This window comes from Talpa occidentalis, unplaced genomic scaffold (genome assembly GCF_014898055.3).
Source record: "Talpa occidentalis isolate TD23 unplaced genomic scaffold, MPIMG_talOcc4v2.1 talOcc4.5, whole genome shotgun sequence".
NCBI lineage: Eukaryota > Metazoa > Chordata > Mammalia > Eulipotyphla > Talpidae > Talpa > Talpa occidentalis.
In genome coordinates, this window is record NW_023604861.1 from 126,573,862 (window position 1) to 126,594,344 (window position 20,483).

Here is a 20,483-nt window from a genome sequence, read left to right on the forward strand (position 1 = left end):
ACGTGATGGGCTGTTTCCAAAGAATTTCTAGAAAGTGGCGTGAGCCAGATCAACGTCATGGAGCCCAGCAGAGGCAGGAGACAGCGTGGCCGGGTCCTGAGCCCGAGATGGTGCTGGACCACCGGCTCGCACCTCCGCATCCCCCTTCAACCCCCGACCCCTGACCCTCGACCCCGGAACTGCATCCTCGGGCCCACAGCTCCCTGCGCCTCTCCGCCTCCGTGCAGCCGTCTGCAGCGCGGAGGTGACGCGCGGGCCTGTGTTTTTGCTTCAAACACTGTTTCTTGCCCTAAGCTTGGATCTTTTGTGTCCCTCGCCTTTGAGGCGAAGCCTCATGCTGTCGACGTCACAGGTATCGGCGGGTGAAGAGCAGCCCGCGTGGCCCGGCGCGGCGGGGGCACTGCGCATGCGCCCCCCCCCCCCCCCCCCCGCCCTGCTGGCCCCGAAGGCGCGTCCGGCGCGTCCCGGTCAGTTCTGGGTTCCTGTCCCCGGGGAGGCTCAGTTACCGTGTTTCGTTGACTCTTGTGGCCCGTACCTGGGTCACCCCGGCATGTTTGAGGAGCGCCCGCGTGCGGTGGGCATTCTCTTCTCATGGGCAGGAGCGGCGTGTGGACAGGGCTGCCCCGGCCGTGAGGCGGGCAGAGGGCGGCGGGGCCGGAGCGGCCCCTCGGGGGACCTTTGGGTTGGCGGGGACTTTGGTCTGGCCGGGGACCCCGCCTTTCTCTGCGAGCGGGCACCCGAGACAGCCACTGGGCTGTGTGGGACGCTGTGACGGGCAGAGGCGCCCGCTGGAAGGCTTCTCGCGGCTGGCGTCGGCGGGAGGCCTGGTCGGGGCCGCCTCTCCGGGGTCGGGCGAGGCGGGGTGGGGCCCACAGTCAGTCTGAGGGTACAAGTCAGCGTTTCTCTGGTGTGACCTGGTACCCAGGTCACAGGGGCAGCGAGGGCTCTGGGGGCTGGGCTGAGGTGGACGGAGGGTGGGTGGCTGATCAGATGAGACGTACATCGTAATTAATCTGGCATATCCTTAATGATATGCGTAATTGTGCCGCATGCTAATTAGGTGTAAATGGTAAGCAGTTCACATAAATGTTTTTGTAATTGGTATTAATTTTGCAGAGGCAAACTAAGTTTATGTGGTTTTCTTTTCCTGTTCGCTTTGTTTTCTAGCACAGGCAATTCCTGGGTTTTGGAGGGATTCTATTGCAAATGTTTGTTTATAGGGCACTGTTTTGTATTTTCTCTCAGAACAATGTTATGAATGGTTGTGAGGTTCCCAAGCTGGTTTCCAAATGCCTCTTTGGCCCATGCTGTAGGTGAAATGTGCTAGGCATGTGTGGGGGAGGCCTCGCCCGCATCCTCCTGCTCAAGGTTCTGGGAGCCTAGAGGGGGAGAGGAGTGTGTATAAGTGTGTGCACCAGTGTCACTGTGTATGTGTGCGTACATGCACCTCTGTGTGTGTCTCTGTATGTGCATCTGTATGTGTGTTTAAGTGCTGGTGTGTGTCTGTGTGCAACTGTGTGTGTGGCTGTGTGTCGGTTTGTGTGTCCATGTACGTTTGTGTGTCTGTATAAGTGCATCTGTGTGTAGTTGTGTCAGTGGGACTTTGTGCACATACATGTCTGGAGTGTGTGCATCTATGTCAGTATACGTGCTGCTTACATCTGTGTGTCGTCTGTGTGTGTCTTTGAGAGACCCATAAGCCTCAGAGGCTGGTTGAAGGGCTCTGGCAAAGAGGTTACCCATTTTCATGGTAAGGGGCCAGGGCTGGGGATTGGGGGAAGACTCAGGAACATTAGCTGGGCAGGGACTCTGGATCAGGCCACAACAGCCCTTCCAAGGATCAGGGAGCGTCTCTCCTGGGTTTGGTCTTAAGCCAGAATCTAAGTTTCCTATGAATACTTTATTGGCCTTTCACCCTAATTAATTACATAATTAAAAAAATTAAATTAAAAAATTAAATTTAAAAACCTGTATGGAGTGTCTACCATCATGCTTGGCATGGTGCTAAGCTCTCAACTTGCATTCTTTCCTCTTAGACTAGAGCTGTGAGGTGGGGACTCTGACTCGCCCCTTGTGTAGATTGGGCAAGGGAGGCCCATGTCCTGGTTTGAGGTGGGGTCCTGCTGAGCCACTTAGACATAGGGCTGAAGGGATGGCTCAACTGTGCCAGGGCTGCTGCCAAGGGCTAGTGATTCTGGGATATTGTGCCCAGATCTTAGGGCACTTCCTCTCCTCGGCCCCTCTACACACGGTTTGGTTTGGGTTGAGCTGGAGGGTGAGGAGAAAGCAAACCAGAGCCAGTGGAGAGTTCCAATTGCAGCGGGCTCTGGCTTGCTTTGGTGAGAGGGGATGTGTGGCTCCCACAGTAGCTCCCAGGTCCTGAAGACCCTTTGGGGGTCCTCATGATTTGGGCTGGGAGGGCTCAGGTGGGTGGTCGGGTGGGGAAGGTTGGCAAGTGCAGTGGGGGCGCATGTGCATGGCTGGACCGGAAAGAGAGTGGGCACAGACCCCTGGAACTCAGCCTGCAAGGACCTGGAGCAGGAGAGCCCAGACCCTCCCATTGTTTCCTGTGCTTCGCTGGCACCCTGACCTGGGACCTTTGCTACCCCCTTTGTCTTGTGCATCTGGGGGCTGGTGGGGCCTGCCAACCCCATAGCAGGTGTACACTCTGGCCTGGGAAAAAGGGGGCAGGAGCCTGGGAGCTCCCACAAAGGGCCTTTCCATTGGCACAGTGCCCTGGGGAGCTCTGCCAAGCGACCTCTAGAATGGGGGTTGTGGGGGGTCACTCTAGGCACCGCAGCACTGTGCTGGGGATGTTGCAGCTGCCTGGGAGTGATTTCACACAGTCCTCTCTGCCTCAAGGGTCACCCAGAACAGGGAGGATCAGAGGGCTGGGAGGGTTGAGGCACCCAACTGTGGGCTGATGGCGTGGGTGGGGGCAGCAAGGTGCAAGACACAAACTCTGACATCATCTATGTGGGGAAACAGACACATCTGTGTACAGACAAAAAACTGAATGGAAGAGGATGGGATTAGAGACCCCTGGGCAGGTGTTAAGAAGGGGTTGGGTGTGCTAGGCGGACCCTTGGGGAGGGAGCTCTCTACTGGAAGAGAGAATGGTGTAAGCGTAAACACAGTGTGGGAACCAGGGCTGTAACTGACCCTAGAACGATGGGGTCAGCTGGGAGAGGCAGGGGTCAAGGTGGGAGCCACAGGCTGAGGCCATACTATAGCGAGCATTGATGTAAGACCAGACCAGAGTTTAGATTTTATTATGTGTGAAAATCATTGGCATCATAGGTTTTTGTAAATAACAGCTTTACTGAGATATAATTCACATATCATGCAATTCACCCATTTAAAGTGTACAATTTGATGGTTTTTAGTATGAATACAGACTTGTGCAGCTATCACCGCACATATTTTGAGAACATTTTCATCACAGGTTTTTGGTTGGGGAAGTCATGCGTGGAAGATCTCGGCTGAGAGGCTGGCACAGGAGGTAGAGACATCTGAACAGGAAGACCCCTTACAGAGTAACTGCTGGGGTGTAGGCCTGTGGCCCAGAGGGCCCGGAGGGTATGGGTCAGGGTCAGGGCCTGGCAGGTAGGGAAGGTGGGACCTGAGTTCTCGCCGGGGTTTTGCTCTCTGGGGTAGAGAGCAGCTAGAAGACAGGGCACCGGGTCTACAGATGTGGGATTTTAGGTGACTGCGAGTCATCCAGTGGGGAGTGTCCAGAAAATGAACAGAGGTAAATAAAAATGAATAAGGACCTCCTTGCAGCAGGAGATCTGCACTCATTTAAGCCCGGTATGTCAGAGGAGGAGAATTTAGAATACAGCAGAAGGCAGAGTGAGTGTGACCCGTGAGAGGTATCTACGGGGTGTAGGGAGAACAAGAGACCAGCCAGCCCAGAGGCAGAACAGAGTAGTTAGTTGGAAAGGATGCTGACTCGGGTTCAAGGACCATGAGGATGAAGAAGGGCCTTTTGAATCCCTGGGTGTCTGTGTCAGTCAGGTCCACTCAGGAGACAGACACCACCTACTGACCTGCCCAGGAGACATTTCATGTAAGGAGTTATTAACCATAAGAGGGGCTTGGGGTGATGAAGGATTGACTAGTAAGAACTCCACAGAATAAGAAATAGCAGATGTGAGAATAGCCACTACTCCTAGTACCCAAGGAAGAGGCCCTTCAGGACTGAGATTCTCACTGTGACCAAGAGGGCAAGGCCATGGCTCCCTGGATGGCAGAGTAGCCACTGTCATGCCATGTTGGCAGAACTGGCTGGAAACCTGCTCTTTGGAACTCACTAGAAAGCAATCCTTTTGGGTCCCAAGGAGAGCTGATCTTGTGGAAGTATCTGCTGGAGGCACACTGTTACTGAACTGCCCAAAGGGGGTGCTGGTCCCTGCCAACTGTCAGATACTGCTAGAATGGGACTGGGCACTAGGAGGCCACGGGGCAGCAGATCTGACCCTGGAAAGGTTGTACACAATGTAGGAATTCCCCATGAGGACAGGGGGATCTAGGAAAACAACTTCATTGTCTCCTAGGTGCCCTCTGCTGACACAGTTTAATGTCTTGCCAGCTGACAAAGGAAAATAATAAAGGGCCCAGCTCCATTTTCATAGAGCAGATGATGGAGGGTGAGTGAATTAATTGGTGTAGTCTCCTCTCTTGGCTACCTTCCGTTTGCACCCTTTTACCCACATTTGAGCTCCTCTCAACTACAAAATAGTTCTACGTCCTCCTCTTAAGACACAGCGATGCTCCTTCTTGAAGTTTTCACCTCTTCCCCCAGTGAGGCATGCCAGCAATCACTGTCTCAACTGCTCTCTACATGAGTAACTCCTCAAACTCAGCCCCACTGAAAGTTGTCACCTCCAGAATAAATTTTAAGGTTGGCCTGGGAAAACTTACATGTAAAATAGTAGGAAGAAAAAGGAAAACATGGTGACGACCATATACAAATGCACATCTCTACCAAATAAATAGAAAATATGCCAAACTCTTGCTGTTCTCATTTCTATATTTGTTTGCAAGGCGCATTTGATACCTGGTTTCCTTCCCTCAGCCCATCCTGCGTCTCCTCTGCACTCAGCTGGAACCTCAGCAGGTCAGGTTGCTTTTACCTGGTGGAGGGATCGAAACCTTGATTCTCAAGGAGCTGAAAACTCAGTTGTCCTGCCTTCTGTTGGTTTTGTTTGCTTGCTGTAATTTCCCGTTAAAGCAGAGCTACCTGAGAACCCTTCGGGCCCGAGTTGCCTCTCTGGTGTACCAGCACCCCAACTTCCCCTTGGTAGCTAGGATCAGTGCCTCCAGGTGGTGGAGGAGCTCCTTTTTTTGGCTTGTTGGTTCAGTGGCATAAAGGTGATGGCTTATCATAAAGGTGATAAGCCAGGTGATGACTTATCCTCCATGGAACCATCATGGTGTCCCCTTGGGGATTAAGACCTTCACTGCCTCTGGGGGGGTGGGATGTGGGGTGGGGGGGGCAAGAAGCAAGGACCAAGGGGGGAGAAAGTGAAGCAGTGCTGGAGAAGAATGGTCTCCACTGGCCACTGCTGGGGAGAACAGAAACACCCCACTCATGGCTGCCCCAGACAGCCGGCCACACCAGGGACCACATGGCTGATCCTCACGGTGACTTTCCACTTGGCCACCCTGTGCTCCTAACCCCTGGGCACGGCCCACCCAGTGCCCTGACGGGACTTCTGACTCCCCACACCTGGAACTCGGCTCCTTTATGAAGTCAGCATTGGTGCACCTTTGATGGACCTGCCCTGGGACTTTCTAACTGTGCTACCTTGGAGAGGTAACAAACCTCTCAGCCTCAGTTTCTCCTTCCATAGAGCCTACTTCATGTATGTCGTAGGATTGTTGTGATGATGACATGGGAGCTGGCACACGGTGGGTGCTCAGGACATGGTTGAATGAATAAGTGAGCAGATGAACGCAGCCCTGGGTGAGGCCCTGTGATTAGAGGGTTGCCTTGCCCTCCGCCCCCAGGCCTCAGCCCCACTGCAGTCAGGCCTAACAAGGAAAGAGAGACTATTGGAACATGTTTTTGACCAATCCATGTCCAGAGTTAATATGTCTGCAACGGTTACATGCTAGTTGTGAGGGGTCACAGTCGCGTGGAAGGCCGTGGGCTTCAGGGTAGACAGACCCGGGTTTGTGTCTGGCACCGCCATTTTCTAATTGTACTACCTTGGGCAATTTTATTTACCTCTTTGCCTCATTTTTCTCATCCGGAAAATGGGGATAAAAATAGTATCTGCTTCAAAGGGTTGCGGCGGCGTGTGCACGAAGATGCTGAAATGGCAAAGCTTTCTTCAGAGGCGCTGGCACATCGTAGGAGCTTAATGGGGACAGGCTGCTCTTCGAACAATGTACACTTACGGGCAGCCAAGGATTTCAAGAAACGAGAGAAGCCGTGGGCTGGATTAGTCAGGGACTAATAGTGCTTAGAATTTAGAGTTTTTCCTCTGTGCCAGGCACACTTGTAAACAAAATACATTTCATTTCAATTCTCACATCAGCCCATTTTCCCCATTTTACAACTGAGAAAGCTGAGGTAATTTTCCCTCAGGTCACACAGCTGGTTAAGTATAGGATTTGAACCCAAACAGTCTCCCAGGGAGGACTGGAGAAGATTGAGATTAGCATGTGCGTCAAGTGCTGGCCACAAGCCCCAGACACACCGAGGCTCAGGCCCACATACTGGGAGGCCAGGAGCTCCCCTGCCTCGAGGTCCAGCTGGACCCAGGGGCCCGGACAGAGTGTTGAGTGTGCCAGGCCTCTGTCTTCATCCCTTTGTTCTCAGGCAAGCTGTCCCCACAGCAGCCCCAGCTCCTGACTCACATCCTACCACATTAGCATCTTTCCATCACACTGTAGAAAAGTTCCCAAGAGGCCTCTGATTGGCCCTGCCTGGTCACATGCCCCTCTGTAACTGGAATGAGGAGTGGGGTCAGTGCAAGCACTGGTGAGGTCAGTGCAAGCCTCGCTGGTGAGGAGGGAAGGTGAAGAGACCAAGACGGGCCAAGTCCGCTAGGAGCAAAGTAGACTTCAGAGAGAGGAAGGAGAAAGATGCTCAAATATCTTTTCGCAATGCTGACAGAGGACTTGAGGTGGAGCAGAAGGGTCTCTTGCGGTGATAACATTGGGATTGTTTTTGATGGAACAAGGATTTAGGTATGTGGGCAATTTTGGTTTTGTTGATGGAAGAGGATCATTCGATGCACGCCCATGGTGTGGTGAGATTGAAGGGTGACTGTCTCGGTGGTGCTGGTTAGAGTGAGTGTGGAGGTGAGCCTGGACTGGTCACCTCAGGGTGCTGATGGGGTCGGGTTGGTGAGGAAGGTGGGGTGGCGGCTCCGGGAGATGGTTCAGATGGGCCATGAGCAGGCCTGTGGTTCGGGACGTCTGCAGCAGTGCCACGCACTGGTGCAGTTTGGGAGGAGCACAGAGGAGCTTCGCCCTGCAGTGCAGGGGCTGGACCTGGTGGAAATGATGTGTCTGGAGAATTGAACGTTTTGTGAGGGGTGGGATGGGGCGGTGGGGAGGGCGGTACCACTTTTATGGCTGGTGATGGAACTCTGTGTGGGTGTGAGTTGCTGATAATGGTTATTCTGTGGGATGTGATGGTTTCATAGAGCAACAGAGGTGGAAGGGACTTCGCTGCTCTCTCACTGACAGAGGAGAAGACGGAGGTCCAGCCCAGCCCGAGGTGGGGGCTGGGATGTAGGCTTCATTCCCATCCCCTCTCTCTGCTTTCGACTTTTAGTTCTTTTCCCCCACAGCGGCGCACACATATAATTGAAGAAGTCAAGTAGCACTAACATCTCTTCACCAGTGCAGTTATTTCTTGCCCACTCCCACCCTCTTCCTTTTCTCAGAGGTAAACCACTTTTGGCTGTTTCTTCTAGCAATTTTATGTCTCATGTTTCTGAGTAATGTGTATATTTTTGACTCTACCATTTTAGACATTTTCCATTGATTTACTATTTAGTAGATAAGAATTTTGCTCTCTCACATGGCACCCTCTCTGCTCTCCAGCAATACTCCTAAGTAGTTCCTGTGGTAGGCATGCAATTGTCAGTACCCTTCCAGTGTTCCTTCAGAAATGGCATGTGCATATGCACATAGTAGGCAGGCTAATGGCCTTCCAAAGATGGCCATATCGTAATCCCCCACCTGTGACTATATGACCTTAGGTGGCAAAAGGAACTACACATATTTGATTCAGTTAAGGACATTGAGCTGGGGAGATGATCCTGGATTATCTGGGTGGGCCCAGGGTAATCACCAAGGTCCTTAGAATCGAATGACAGAGGCAGGAGAGTCAGAGATGTGATGGAAGCAGTCAGAGTAATAAGCCGAGGAAGACTGACATTGCTGTCTTTGAGAATGGAAGGGGGCCAGGAATCAAGACACATGAGCAGCTTCTAGAAGCTGAAAAAGTCAAGAAAATGGATTCTCCCTAGTACCTCCAGAAAAGAATGCAGCCCTGCCAACATGTTGATTTTAACCATTTTGGACTTCTGACTTCTAAAACTTCAAGATAAGAAATTTGTATTGTGGAATTATTCACAAGCTGAGCTTTATAGTGCACTTATAGTAAGAATTTCTTTTTGTTTTTCCTGAAGTTAGTGGTTACCTTGCTTTTTTGTCTGGCTTCTTTATACCTTCTGCTAATTCCTGCCATACCTTCTAATAGCTGTCTCAACAACTTTCCACAAGGTTGGTCACATCAAGTATTACAGGTTTCATTTCCATTTTTTGAGTTATCCACTCCTTTGCTTTCTAGGTGTGTGGCACGTGCTCGCTGTTCTGTGACTTCCTTTTGTGGTCCTTCTTAGCCTTCCCTTTGCCGTCCTTGTGGCTGGAGTTCCTGTTTTCTGCATCTCGTGACTTCATTTTGCTTGGTGTACTCCATTTGGAGCATGTTGTCCTGGAAAAATATCCATCGACATCCAAATGCATTCCCTTTCTGTGATCAAATAGCAGAGTAAGAACATCTAACCAGACCTGCTGTTTTGTCAGGTAAAAAACAGTGCAGCGGCAGAGGGCTTGGTGATGGCAGCATTCAACATTCCAGCGTCTCAAGTCACACCACCCAGATTGCCATGGTGGCTTCGAGAAGCCCGTCCTCTTTTCACCTAATCCCAGAGATTCCTTTCCCTTGTCTCCTGTGTCTTAGAGGACATCCTCCTGTGTGTCCCGAGAAAAGAGTGTGAGACCCCTGCTGTCTGAAATGTCTGTTCTGCTGTCACACTTCCGGGATGACTGGATTGGGGAAAAGGTTCTAATGGGAGAATTCTTTTTAAGAATTTCAAGGCTGTTGCTCCTTTGCTTGCTTTCATCATTTACATTGAGCAGTCTGAAGGCATTCTGATTCCTGAAACTTAATAGCATCACTTTCTTGTTTCATGAAATTGGTAACATCTCTGTACATTAAGTCTGTTTCCTCCAGGTTGTGTTTTGTTGGGCTTAAATGATTTATTTGTCTCTCTCTTCCAAGTGAGACACTTCTCTTGGGTGTCTGTGGTCTTTGTTTGTCCTTTCAGGGTTAGGAACATGAGCCAGAAAACTGAAAACTCTGAGGACAATGGTGGGCTTGTTGACTGGGACCGACACTGGTTCACCTGATGAGCCATTCTAACACCCTATGGGTTCTGGTACCAGCATCTGTATCCTCAGGTTTTTCTCCTTGGACTGATTAGGTTCCCCAGAGAAAACCAGGATCTGGCTGCCAGTGTTCTAGAAGCACAGGGGAGGGATGGCCAGGGAGGACTTACCATTAGCATGTAAATGATCTCTTTGGTTTTGGTATACAGCCCTGGCTCTGGCCCTCGCTCTCTTGACTGTTCCAGTCAACTCTGCCCAAAGACCCCGGCTTTGTGCTTTCCAGAGAATAAACATTCGGATTGCAGAGTGAGGTGAATCTGGGGAGTTTACTTCTTTCACCCAGTCCTCTTTATTTTCAAACATCATCACTTCACTGGAGGTGCCTGGTGCGATCAGGCCAGGTGCCTTTGAAGGACCCTGTTATACATATATATTTTTCCATTTTTTTAATTAATTTATTTTCTTCTATCATTGTTTGTTTTTCTACAATACTTGATTTTCTCCTCAGGTGTAGCCTACCACATAGTACCCGTGATCCATCACCATAGTCCCTGGTGCTCTTCCCTCCTCTGTTTTGATCCCTCTCCCTCCCCTTGCTCTGCTGTATGCCTCAAATCTGTGGTCAGTTTGCAAGTTTTGTCTTTTTTCCTGACCCTATGTTTGGTTTTCCTGTATTTCCCCTATAAGTGAAACCATCCAATATTTATCTTTTTCCTTCTGACTTACTTTGCTTAGAGTAATCCCTCTCAGCTCCATACATGTTGCTGCAGACAGCATCCTTTTTGATCACTGAGTAGTATTCCACTGTGTATATGTATATGTACCACGCCTTCTTGATGCATCTCTTTGGGCCATTTAGGTTGTTTCCATATCTTAGCTATTGTAAAAAATGCTGCAATAACATAGGAGTGAAGGTTTTAAGGACCCTGTTATAAATCAGGCTTCGTAAGTATGCTTTCCAGACCCCTGCATTTTCTTGAGCAGCCTAGTCTAGTGCCGTTATATCTTCTTTAAAGGCCTTTCTCCTAAGTTGCATTTAGCAGGTAGTGGATTTGCTGTGTATGTTCACACACCCCATGATAATTTCAAAAGGAAATCCTGATGATGGTAACTGTTGCCAGTTGTGATACCGAGACATTTTTGTGAGGGATTCCTTAAAAAATTTTTTTTTTTAACACTTTTTTTTTTTTTATAGAGGCATGTTTTATTTATTTGTTTGTTTGTTTATACAAGCACTGGGTACAGTCAGAAGCGCGGGAGGGTGAGAGAATTCACCAGAGCCAGAGCGGGGAGCAGAGCAGGCAGAAGGACCGAAGTACACTGCTGAGGGGAGCAGCGGGCGGCAGGAGAGGTCTGCGCGCCCTGTGGGACCCTCCTCCGGTGGCCGGGGAGCAGCCGGGGATCGAACCGGCTCTGCAGAGGCCGCGGGCAGCCTCGCAACCCAGCGCCCAACCGCTGCGCCACCGGGGAGGCCCGATTCCTTAAAAAATTTTGAAGTTGTTGTTATAAATATTATTCACGGCCACTGTGGAGGGTAAACATATAAGGAAGAAAATAAAAGCTAAACATATAAGGAAGAAAATAAAAGCTGCTGGTCATGGGCGCCGTGTGCTTGGCAAGGATTTTTCTTTGGTGCCAGTTTGCATGGTGTGGCCTGAGGCCTGGGTGGGGAGGAGGCCTTGATGTCAGGAGCAGATGTTGGACTGTGCTTGGTGTTTGGGGAAGGACCCCCATGGTGGACAGGGTACACCCCTCACCTGGGCTGCTTGAGAGAAGGAGGTTCCTGAGGGCTGACGGGAAGTGCTGTGGGAAGCAGAATCTGGACCTGCCCCTCACAGTGAGCTCCTGGCGTTGTTGTGCACGGTCTGCCCAGCCACGTGCTGGGTGGTTTTCAATGTCCGCGGGTGATTTTGAGGGACACTCACTGACATACTGGTCCATGGAGTAACACAAAGGCCCCTGAAGACGGGCCCAGGTCAGTTGAGTTTTCTGTGATGACAGTGTATGCCGCTCAGATATTAGGGTCTTACATGGAGGGAGTGAGGAGGAAGAGTGGTGTTGCATGTGGCGGGGAAAGGGAGGAGGAAGAGCATTTCTTTCCTTTTTGGGGTGTCTCTACTTGGGGTCAACGCCTTGTCATGTTTGACCTTTTCCTCCTGCTTCCTTCCTCTTCTCACTGGCAACCAGTAGCAAAAGCTGAAAGTGTTTTTTTTCCCTCACAGAAGCCTCCTGCATATTTCTAGGCCTTAGGGCAGCACTGAAACAAACATCTGGCAGGGAGTAATCCACTTCTGACTTTGTGCGTGGGTCTCAAGTCTCAGGTTAGGGACCCTCGCAGCTGCTGACCACGTCCCAGCCTTGTCTGCTCTCCCTCTTTGCCCTTGAGGCCTGCAATAGTAAGGCAGGGCAGAGCCCAGCCCAAGCCAGAAGATCATCTAATCAAAATCCCCCATTACACTCATCTAGTCCAGCTCCCCCATTTCACTGATGAGGAAACTATGGGCCAGATAAGCCCCAGTCAGGAGCAGAACCCACCTCTGCTGACTTTGGGGTCAGTGTTCTTTCCCGCCTGACTCTGCCTCTCTTCGTTTCCGCCTCCTTTTAAAGGTTTTGATGTGGGGGCGAAGGGGGATGTTTGTGCTGACACCTGAGGGGGGCCGTGAGGAGAGTCACTGACTAAGGGCAGCTGGAGGCCTCCAGGGGCTCAGAGTTGGACTAGGTCTCTAATGGGCCCTCATAGTTGTTTTGTGCGGTGGTCTCAATTGGGGGGTCAGGCTTGATAGAGACCTCCTCAGCCTTAGCGTTGAAGATCTGGGTTCAAGCCTCCGCCTTGACATGGAATGTGGACAGATACTCAACTTGTAGAGCCTTAGATTCAACTGTGAACTGGGGGAGCGGTAGCACTAGTAGCGGCCCAGTGAGGAAGGCCCATCACACGCTCAGCACAGACTCCGACCCCGGAGCCCCTCTCACTGCTGCCATCTACTCACTGTGTTTGTGGGCACAGACATGCAAGGAGCCCAGCACTGTGTTAAGAACACCTCCAAAGGTGTGCGCTACACCTGGGCTCACCTCTGGGCTGCTTTCCATCTGTCTGGGTTTTCACTTAGAGCACTTCTCCTGTCCTGGCCCTACATGGCTCCTCCCAGCTCCAGTGCCCTCCTCCATACCAGGGACAGAGCCAGGACTGGGCCACCCACCTCCTAGCCAGGCACCCACCCTAGAGAAGGGGCTGCACCCTTGGGAGACCCAAGCCTGTGCTTTCTCTGGTTCCTGGTTTTCCAGGGAGCCTTGGCTGGAGGGGGATGGGAGAAGAGGCTCAAGAGGGAGGGGGAGCTGGGGAAAGCAGAACCGGGAACTGAAAGGGGAAGGGTGTGGGTGGGCCCAGATCCAACCTGCCTCCCACTTTCCTTCTCCTGCCAATCTCTGGCGCTCTGGAGGGGTTTGGCCAGGTCTCCTCCTGGGGTGGGGAGCAGGAGAACTGTTTCTGAGTGAAGAGAGTTGAAGCTGCAATACTCCCACCCCCAGCTGAGGCCCGAGGCGCGCAGGCTTTGTTATTTCACTGGCTTGAGGCCCACACCTGAAGCAGGGAGGGTGAAAAGCCCCTAAAATTCAGCTTTGTGGGTTAGTAGGGCTTCCTCAAGCCCACCAGTTTCCGAAGGCAAATGGGGCTATTTAATGGGGCGGGGGCAAGAGCGGCCTCACCTCCTCCCTCAGTGTGGCCTGGGCTGTGGCCTCTACCTTCCAGGGCGGGCTCTGACAGCTCTGTAACCCCAGGCCTTCAGCCTGGCCACAGCCTGAGTACAACCAAGCTTTCTGCGGGCCCAGGCGCTGGTCCTAAAGTGAGGTGACATTCATTTCACTACATCCTGTGACTGACGCTCACTTCCTCCACGTGGTGGGAGTGGTGTGGGGGTGGGGGCGTGTGGGGAGGACAGATTAGAAGGAAAATGTAGCCTGTCTGGGACCTCTGGGATTTCCCAGGGGGGTGGCTGGGGTGGGAGGGAGGGTGCGGGAAGCTTTCAAAGGAAAGAACAGACATGAATGAAGAGAAGGGAGGAGGTGGGAGGCAACTGGAAGTCCCAGAAGTGGCACCCACTGTACCACAGCAACGCAGAGGCCTGGGGAGACTGTTGCTGCCTCAGAGGCAGGAGGCGACCTGAGGGAAATCAGCAGGTGTTGTGCCAGCCAGCCAGCCGAGCCTGCCTCAGTTTCCCTGCCCTCCAGGGGGCTGGGCTGGCCTGAGTTGCCGGTGAGCTGGGAAGGGTGGGATTGGAGGATAGGCCTCACAGACCACCGTGGTCCTGGGTAGAAGGCCTTATTCCAGGGGGTATGGGGAGTTAGTTGGGACCTGGGTTTGGGGGTGCCCTGCCCTGCTCACCCCTTTTCTCTTTCCCTACAGGTGGAACCATCAGAAGCCAAAAATCACAGGCAGCCTGAGGCAGTTTCACTGGAGGGCTCAGTACCAGGATCTATGTCTAAGTTTTAACTCTCGCTTACAAAGACCACGATAATTCCTTCCCCAAAGCCAAGCAGTCCCCCAGCCCCGCACAGCCCCAGCCTGCCTCCCACCACCCAGCTGCCCGCAATGCCCTCCAGCGGCCCCGGGGACACCAGCAGCTCCGCTCCGGAGCGGGACGAGGACCGCAAGGTGAGCAGCTGACCACCCCTGGGGAGGGAAGGGCACCCAGGGAGGGAAGGGCCCTTCTCCAAGTAATGGCAGCTCAGCTGTGCTCAGTCCTTGCACAGGCTGTGGGGAGAACTGGCGTCTTACTCTGGCCATGAGGAAACAGGCTTGAAGAGGTTAAATCCTGGTGGTGGAGCAGGAGTTGGAGCCCAGCAGTCAGGCTCCTGGACCCAAGCGCTTAGAACCCCCAGAGCTGTGTGGTTGGGAGGGGTCAGACTTGCAGAGGGAGGGTCCCTGACTTGACCCCTGTGGGGGTCAGCCTCTTACTAGCTGCCCTCCTGTTTAGTGTTCGGTACTTTCTGGGAGGCCAAAGACAAGCTTTGTGTGTGGTGTTGGGTGGGGGAACGCTAGACACGAGGCTGCCAGCAGGCGGGCTCCCCCTCCTGCACAGACACGCAGGCACACTGCAGTCCGCTGGGTGACGCCAGGCTTGTGGAGATGATGATTTCCTGCCCCCACCCCCAACCAAGACTGTGTCACTGCTGATCATGGAACTGGTGACCTCCTTGTCTGCAGAGCCCCATGGGGTGAGCTTTCTGCCGAACTCCAGGAGGAGCACAAGTCAGTTAGGACATCACAACTGGAGCCCTACTGGGTCTGGATCGGCTGCCTGGGGACAGGCTGTGTCATCTGCAGGCAAAGCCCCACTCGTGCAACACCTAGGCCCTGCTTCCCTTCCCCCATCCGTGGAACTCCACTGTTGCCCTTCTGGGGAGGCCGTGATGGCCACCAGCCTTCTTAGGGTGTCCTATCTTTTGTCCCTTTGTCCCCACAGTTTCCTGCATGTTCTGCTTCCCCTGAGCGGGGTGAGGGGTGGTGGTAGGTGTTGGTAGGTGGTGTCTGGGAGTAGCAGAGCATGCTCATGAGGCACCGTTCACCCTTCTGGAACCAGCATGGATGCGGGGCACTGGGGCACTCAGGAACATCAGCTCACCTGGGGCGACTCTGACATCTCTCCCTGCTCACCCCCCACAGGTGGGCTCGGCCATGTCCTGGGCTGGCTTATCCTTAAGAGTGTGGCTCCGTTTTCGATCCGTTTGGGGATAACCCTTCCAACAGTGGGGCAAGCACAGGCGGCCCTAGTTTACAGATGAGGAAGCTGGGCCCCGGACTTGGCAGCAGGTCTGGATGAGAGCCGGATCTCTGCCTACCGGATCAGAGCCTCCCCCCTCCCCACTTGGGTCCTGGTAGGGACACACACACGCATGCGCGTGAAGCCCAGACGCTTAACTTCCCAGCCTGAACCCTGCAGAGTGCAGTGGGGTGTGCACCCAGCAAGCGGGGGAAAAAAATGCATGCTGTGGTCACTGGGCAGGGCTCATAGGGGTACAGCTCAGTCCCTTTTTGACCCCATCGAAAAAGAACAGACAGTTGAGGTTATACCCCTGGCCTTCTGGGCTACCCCCGCCTGGGATGCCGCCTATCGCTATAGTGTCAGGCCCACCTGCGGCCACCTGTGCTCTCGAGTGACAGCTGTGGCCGTGGATAATTCCCTCCCCTCTGTGAGCCTGGCTTTGCTTCACTGTTGGATTAGGTGACCCTGCCCCCTCCTGCCTATGTCCTCGCTGGTGCTGACACAGCTCTACTTCCACACACTTGCAGTTTGGGTCAGCTGCCTCCCGCCGTGGGGAAGGTGGGACAGCCAGGCCAGTCTCCTTCCGTTGCCGCACCCTGCACCCGGGGCAGCAGAGCCCGCTACCTCCCGAGAGCAGCGCCCGGGCCCTCTGTTTAGGGCAGAGCAAGCATGGCATCAGGGGCCAGAAGTGCCAGGTCCCAGGCTCATGATGCTGCTTTCTGTAGCTGTGACTCCAGGCCCTCTAGGCTCGTGTTTGTGCGGCTGTGAAATGGGGCTCCAGCTCTAGCTGCGCCTGTTTTACAGGGTGGTTGTGGAAGTCAGATGAGGTCATGGGCAGGGAAGTGCCCTGCAGACAGCAAAGTCTGGTCCAATTATGAGGGATTATGACTGCTATTATTACCGACGCATAGTAACTGCTCTGGCTCAGGCAGCAACAAACACACACCCAGCCCCAGATGCCACCGATAGAGGGGCCGGGCACGGCGGGCGCTCCGCCCCAGCCGCCCACACCCACAGGGCGCATGCTGGCTCACCTGGCACACTCCCGGGGGAGCTGCCCGGGAGGGCGGGTAGAGACACTGACAGCCGCCCACGGCAGCCCGTGAAAGCCAGGCCTGGGGCAGAGCGGCCGCGTAGCTGCAGAAGGGAAGACAGGCTTGGGCTGCAGCCCAAAGAACCTGGCAGAGTTGCCAGGAGCACCTGGCACAGAGGAACTGTTTGGTGAGCCAGAGGGAAGGGGTGTGGCCTCCTACTGGCCCCTTCCCTGCCTGGCCTAGCCCCACGTGCCCTTCCAGCCTCCATGTCCCTTTACTTCCTGGAGCGGCCAGGCCTTTGTTTATACTGTTTCCTCTGCGCGTGCTGTCCCTGCATTTCTCTCCTCTCCAATCCAAGCCCTTGCTTCAGTTCCCGGGGGATGAGCCGTTCTCAAAATCTATTCCCTAGACCAGCAGCACCAGTTGCAAACACCCCAGACCTGCTGAATCAGATGGGGCTTTAGCAGGCCCTCTAGAAGAGTGAAAAGTGCTATGTGGATGGTCCCCGGCCCACTGCTGTTCCTGGAGGGCATGGCCCCAGTGGTTGAGCCCCCTGTGCATCTTCAGGGCCTGGACTAGCACAGAGTAGGTGCGCAGGAAGTAATTTGTGAGTAGATGGGAAGGAAGATGAGAGCAGAGAAGATCCCTCCTCTGCAGAATAATCCCAGAGCCCGGAATCAAGCAGGCAGGGTGCAGAGCTGTGGGTGATGGGCAAGATGGCCACATTTGTGTCAGGAAACACAGAGAAAGATCTCTGTAGGTGGGGGGTCCTCTCTCTCTGCAGCCTCCTCCATTATGCCATCCACATGGTGGGCAGGAGGGTGGCTGCTTGGGAAGGTGGGGAGGAGTCTGGTTTTGGGTAAATGTGGCCACAGCAGAGGGAGGGGAGCTAACTTTGTGGGAGATGGATGGGGAGCTGCAGTCCTGGCTTAGAGAGGATCATGGAGGTAGGTGCCAGGTGCTGTGTGGAGAGGAGGAAGAGCGTAGAGGGAGCAAGAAAGGAGACCAGGAACATTCCAAGCCTGTGGCTGCAAGGACCTCCTCAGGTCCCCAGATATGAACTAGACCCTGGCCAGGAGCTCAGGCCTCAGCTGGCCCCTGATTCTGTGTTCCGCCTTTCCTCTGGCCCGGGTGACTCTGGCCAACACACAGTGAGAGCTGACTGTCTGCCAGGCGCTCTTTGAAGCTCCACTCTTGCATTGTCTTGCTCTATTCTTGCAACTCCTCCATAAGGTAGGTGCTCTACATTATTCTGTCTCATGAAAGATGCCTTCACTGCCCTTGAGTGCCCGCAGGGTCACTTAGGGTTGGCTCTTGTCTGTGCAAGAGTCATAATAGGGGTCGTTTAAGTGTCATCCCATTTAAGCAGCTACAGAAGCAGCAGCTCTACCTGCCCTCTTCAGGAACACTCTTGTCAGATGACATGTCCATTTTTAGCTGGGTGGAGTCTGCTGGCTGCCTGGCACACGGTGCAGGGACGTAAACACTGCCCACGCCTGAGCTGACCGTGTTTAGCGTCAGGCTCTCTGAGTTCAATGTTATGACATGTGGTCCGCACAGTCTCGAGTGGGAATCCCTGGGCTCTGGAGACAGATTGTGTCTGAATCTAGTCTCTCAGTGTACTTCAGCTGGGTGCCCCTTGCAGAGCAATGAGAGGCTTCCGCGGAATGGTGTGTGTGCGTCTGTGGCCTGAGCTCCAGGGACCAAGCGTGTGTTGTTAGTCATGATTTATTTAGGATAACTTATCTAGATCTGTCTCTTTCTGTCAGCCTGCCTACTGACCTACCTACCCATCTACCTACATCTGCTACAGCCCTAGGGATCGCAGGGGCATAGGAGGAGAGTGTGGAAAACGCAGGAGGGGGTGAATGGCATGGGTTTAAAGTCTGCTGGAACCCACACGCGGAAGGAAGGTTGTTTCTCTCCGGTCTGCAGGTGTAGGCAGGCCTGATCTCCTATCTCCCCTCACCCATCAAAAAGAAGCAAAGCCAAGGCAAGTGGCAGGAAGCCCTAACTTTGGAGGGCAAAGCTGTGTCCACTTTAGAGACCGAGGTGAGGGGCCACGGCTGGGCCCTAGGTCGCTTGGGTCCCTCACACCCTCAACGGCCGGTCTAAGGACGTAGCCCATCCCTGCCCACAGGGCCTGGCGGGGAACTGAGCTGAGTAGGTATCTTAGGGTGGCTGAGAAGTGGGGAGATGCCCTTCTTTTCTGGCACTTTTCTTTTCTGGCACTTGGACTGGGCACCTGGTCATGCCCTGCAGCTGGCTCTGTGGAGCACCACAGGGCATTACTCAGAATCGTCCCATTCAACGTTCCCACAACAGGAAAGGGCATGTAAAGGAGTTTCCTTTGTCTGGCATTTAACTTAATCTTCACAGTCACCCAGGAAGGGTCTGTGTCATTGCCTCCATTTCACAGATGAAGAGTTGAGCCTTAGAGAGGTTAAGGTTAAGTCTTAGAAAGGTCACTTGCTACGAAGTTGTTTCATCTGGAGTCTTTGTCTCTATCAAGCAAGGGTCCCCAGGGGTAGAGGGTGGGGGAAGGATCAGACTGTGCAGAGCCTGGGTGGGCAGCTGAAGGAGAGACTATGAGTAGGCCTGGGGCCTGCAGAGATGGCTGCTAGCAGGGTGGTGGGCTCAGTCCCTCTGGCCCTTGGCGCAGTGTCAGGAACTCATTGGTTAACATGTCTTCCCCTCTAAACCGAGTTCCCTATTTGCTTATCTTTATATGCAGTACACAGTAGGTGCTCAATAAATATTTTTTAGCACACCCACAGGACTGGTCTCACAGTTGCCCCTCCACCACCAAGGTGACCCTGCTGGGCTGCCGTGTGTGTGTGTGTGTGTGTGTGTGTGTGTGTGTGTGTGTGTGTGTGGTGGGGGGGCAGGGGTGTGCTTGCTGGAGTCTTCATGGATGACTTGAGGCCCCAGTGTGTCATGTAGGCTGTGGAGGAGGGTCTGGGAAACCCCTCAGGCACGACTGTTTCCAGCCACTTGGCATTCTTGGAGCTCCTGCTGTGTGCAGGTACCCTGTGTGTGCAGGTACCCTGCCTGCTGTGTGTGGGTACCCTGTGTGCAGGTACTCCAGGGGAAGGGAACTGTGGGAACATGGGGGGCCAACAGGACAGGGCTGCTGCCTTGCAGGAGTACAGTCTTTAGAGAGGCTTTCATCTATAGTTATAGGACACAGACTAAGCTGCTAATGAATATTGTTGAATAATGAAAAATGGGCTGATGAGCCTTGGGGAGGTGACTGAGGTCATTCAGAGTGGGAGCCTAGAAGTGTGAGCATCCATAGTGATTCCTGGTGCCCCTGGTGGTGCAGCCTGTAGCCAGGGGTGCGTGAGTGTGTGTGTGGGGGGGGCTGTGCAGGTCCTGTGGCTGCAGCTATGGGAATCCGGCCCTGTCATGGCTCACACCCCCGGCGGAGAGGCCAGTCCCTTTCACTGAATTCCACAGCCAGGTCCTGAGAGAGCAGCCAGCCAGCTGGCCCAGGCTGCACATGCGTCTTGTCCCAGGGAGGGGGTGGGGGCACTGGGCGTGGCTGAGCAGATCCGGCAAGCTCATCCCCTCTACTCAGATGCCAACTTGAGGCACCTGCTCAGTGGATGCTGGGTCAGTAGCATCTGGTGTGTGTTGGGAAGAGAGCAAATTTGGCTGGCTGTCTCTGGGGGAGCGCCTGGGAGGGGTCCTGAGTCTAGGCCTGAGACCCTAGACAGTTGTGTGTGAGTGTGTGCATATAAATGCCAGTGAGTGATGTTCCCTCGGGTTCACTGTGTATGTGAGTATGCATGTGTGTGTGACATAGGAGGGTGTAGTGGCCTACTATGGTGGCAACACCCTTGGGAATCCAGAGATCTAACATTGGGTTCTTTTTAAAAAAGATTTATTTATTTATTCATACAAGAACTGGGGTACAGGCCAGAGGTGCAGGGGATGAGAGGATTCACTGGAGACAGCGTGGGGAACAGAATAGGCAGATGGACTGAAATACACTGCTGAGGGGAGCAGCGGCCTAGACAGGAGAGTTGTGCTGTGCCACTTGGGTAGC

General features: G+C 53.6%; 1 protein-coding gene across 2 annotated transcripts in view; it reads left to right on the plus strand.

The window, feature by feature from the left end:
• DNMT3A (DNA methyltransferase 3 alpha) overlaps positions 1-20,483 on the plus strand; it is a 97,776-nt gene that overhangs the window by 9,509 nt on the left and 67,784 nt on the right. Inside the window, exon 2 of one of the 2 annotated variants that reach the window (XM_037528405.2) lies at positions 14,039-14,287. In XM_037528405.2, the coding sequence (XP_037384302.1) occupies positions 14,225-14,287 (63 nt within the window). In that variant the 5' untranslated portion in view covers positions 14,039-14,224. Of the gene's footprint in view, positions 1-14,038; positions 14,288-20,483 lie in introns of those variants that run through there. The other variant, XM_037528406.2, reaches the window with a different exon arrangement.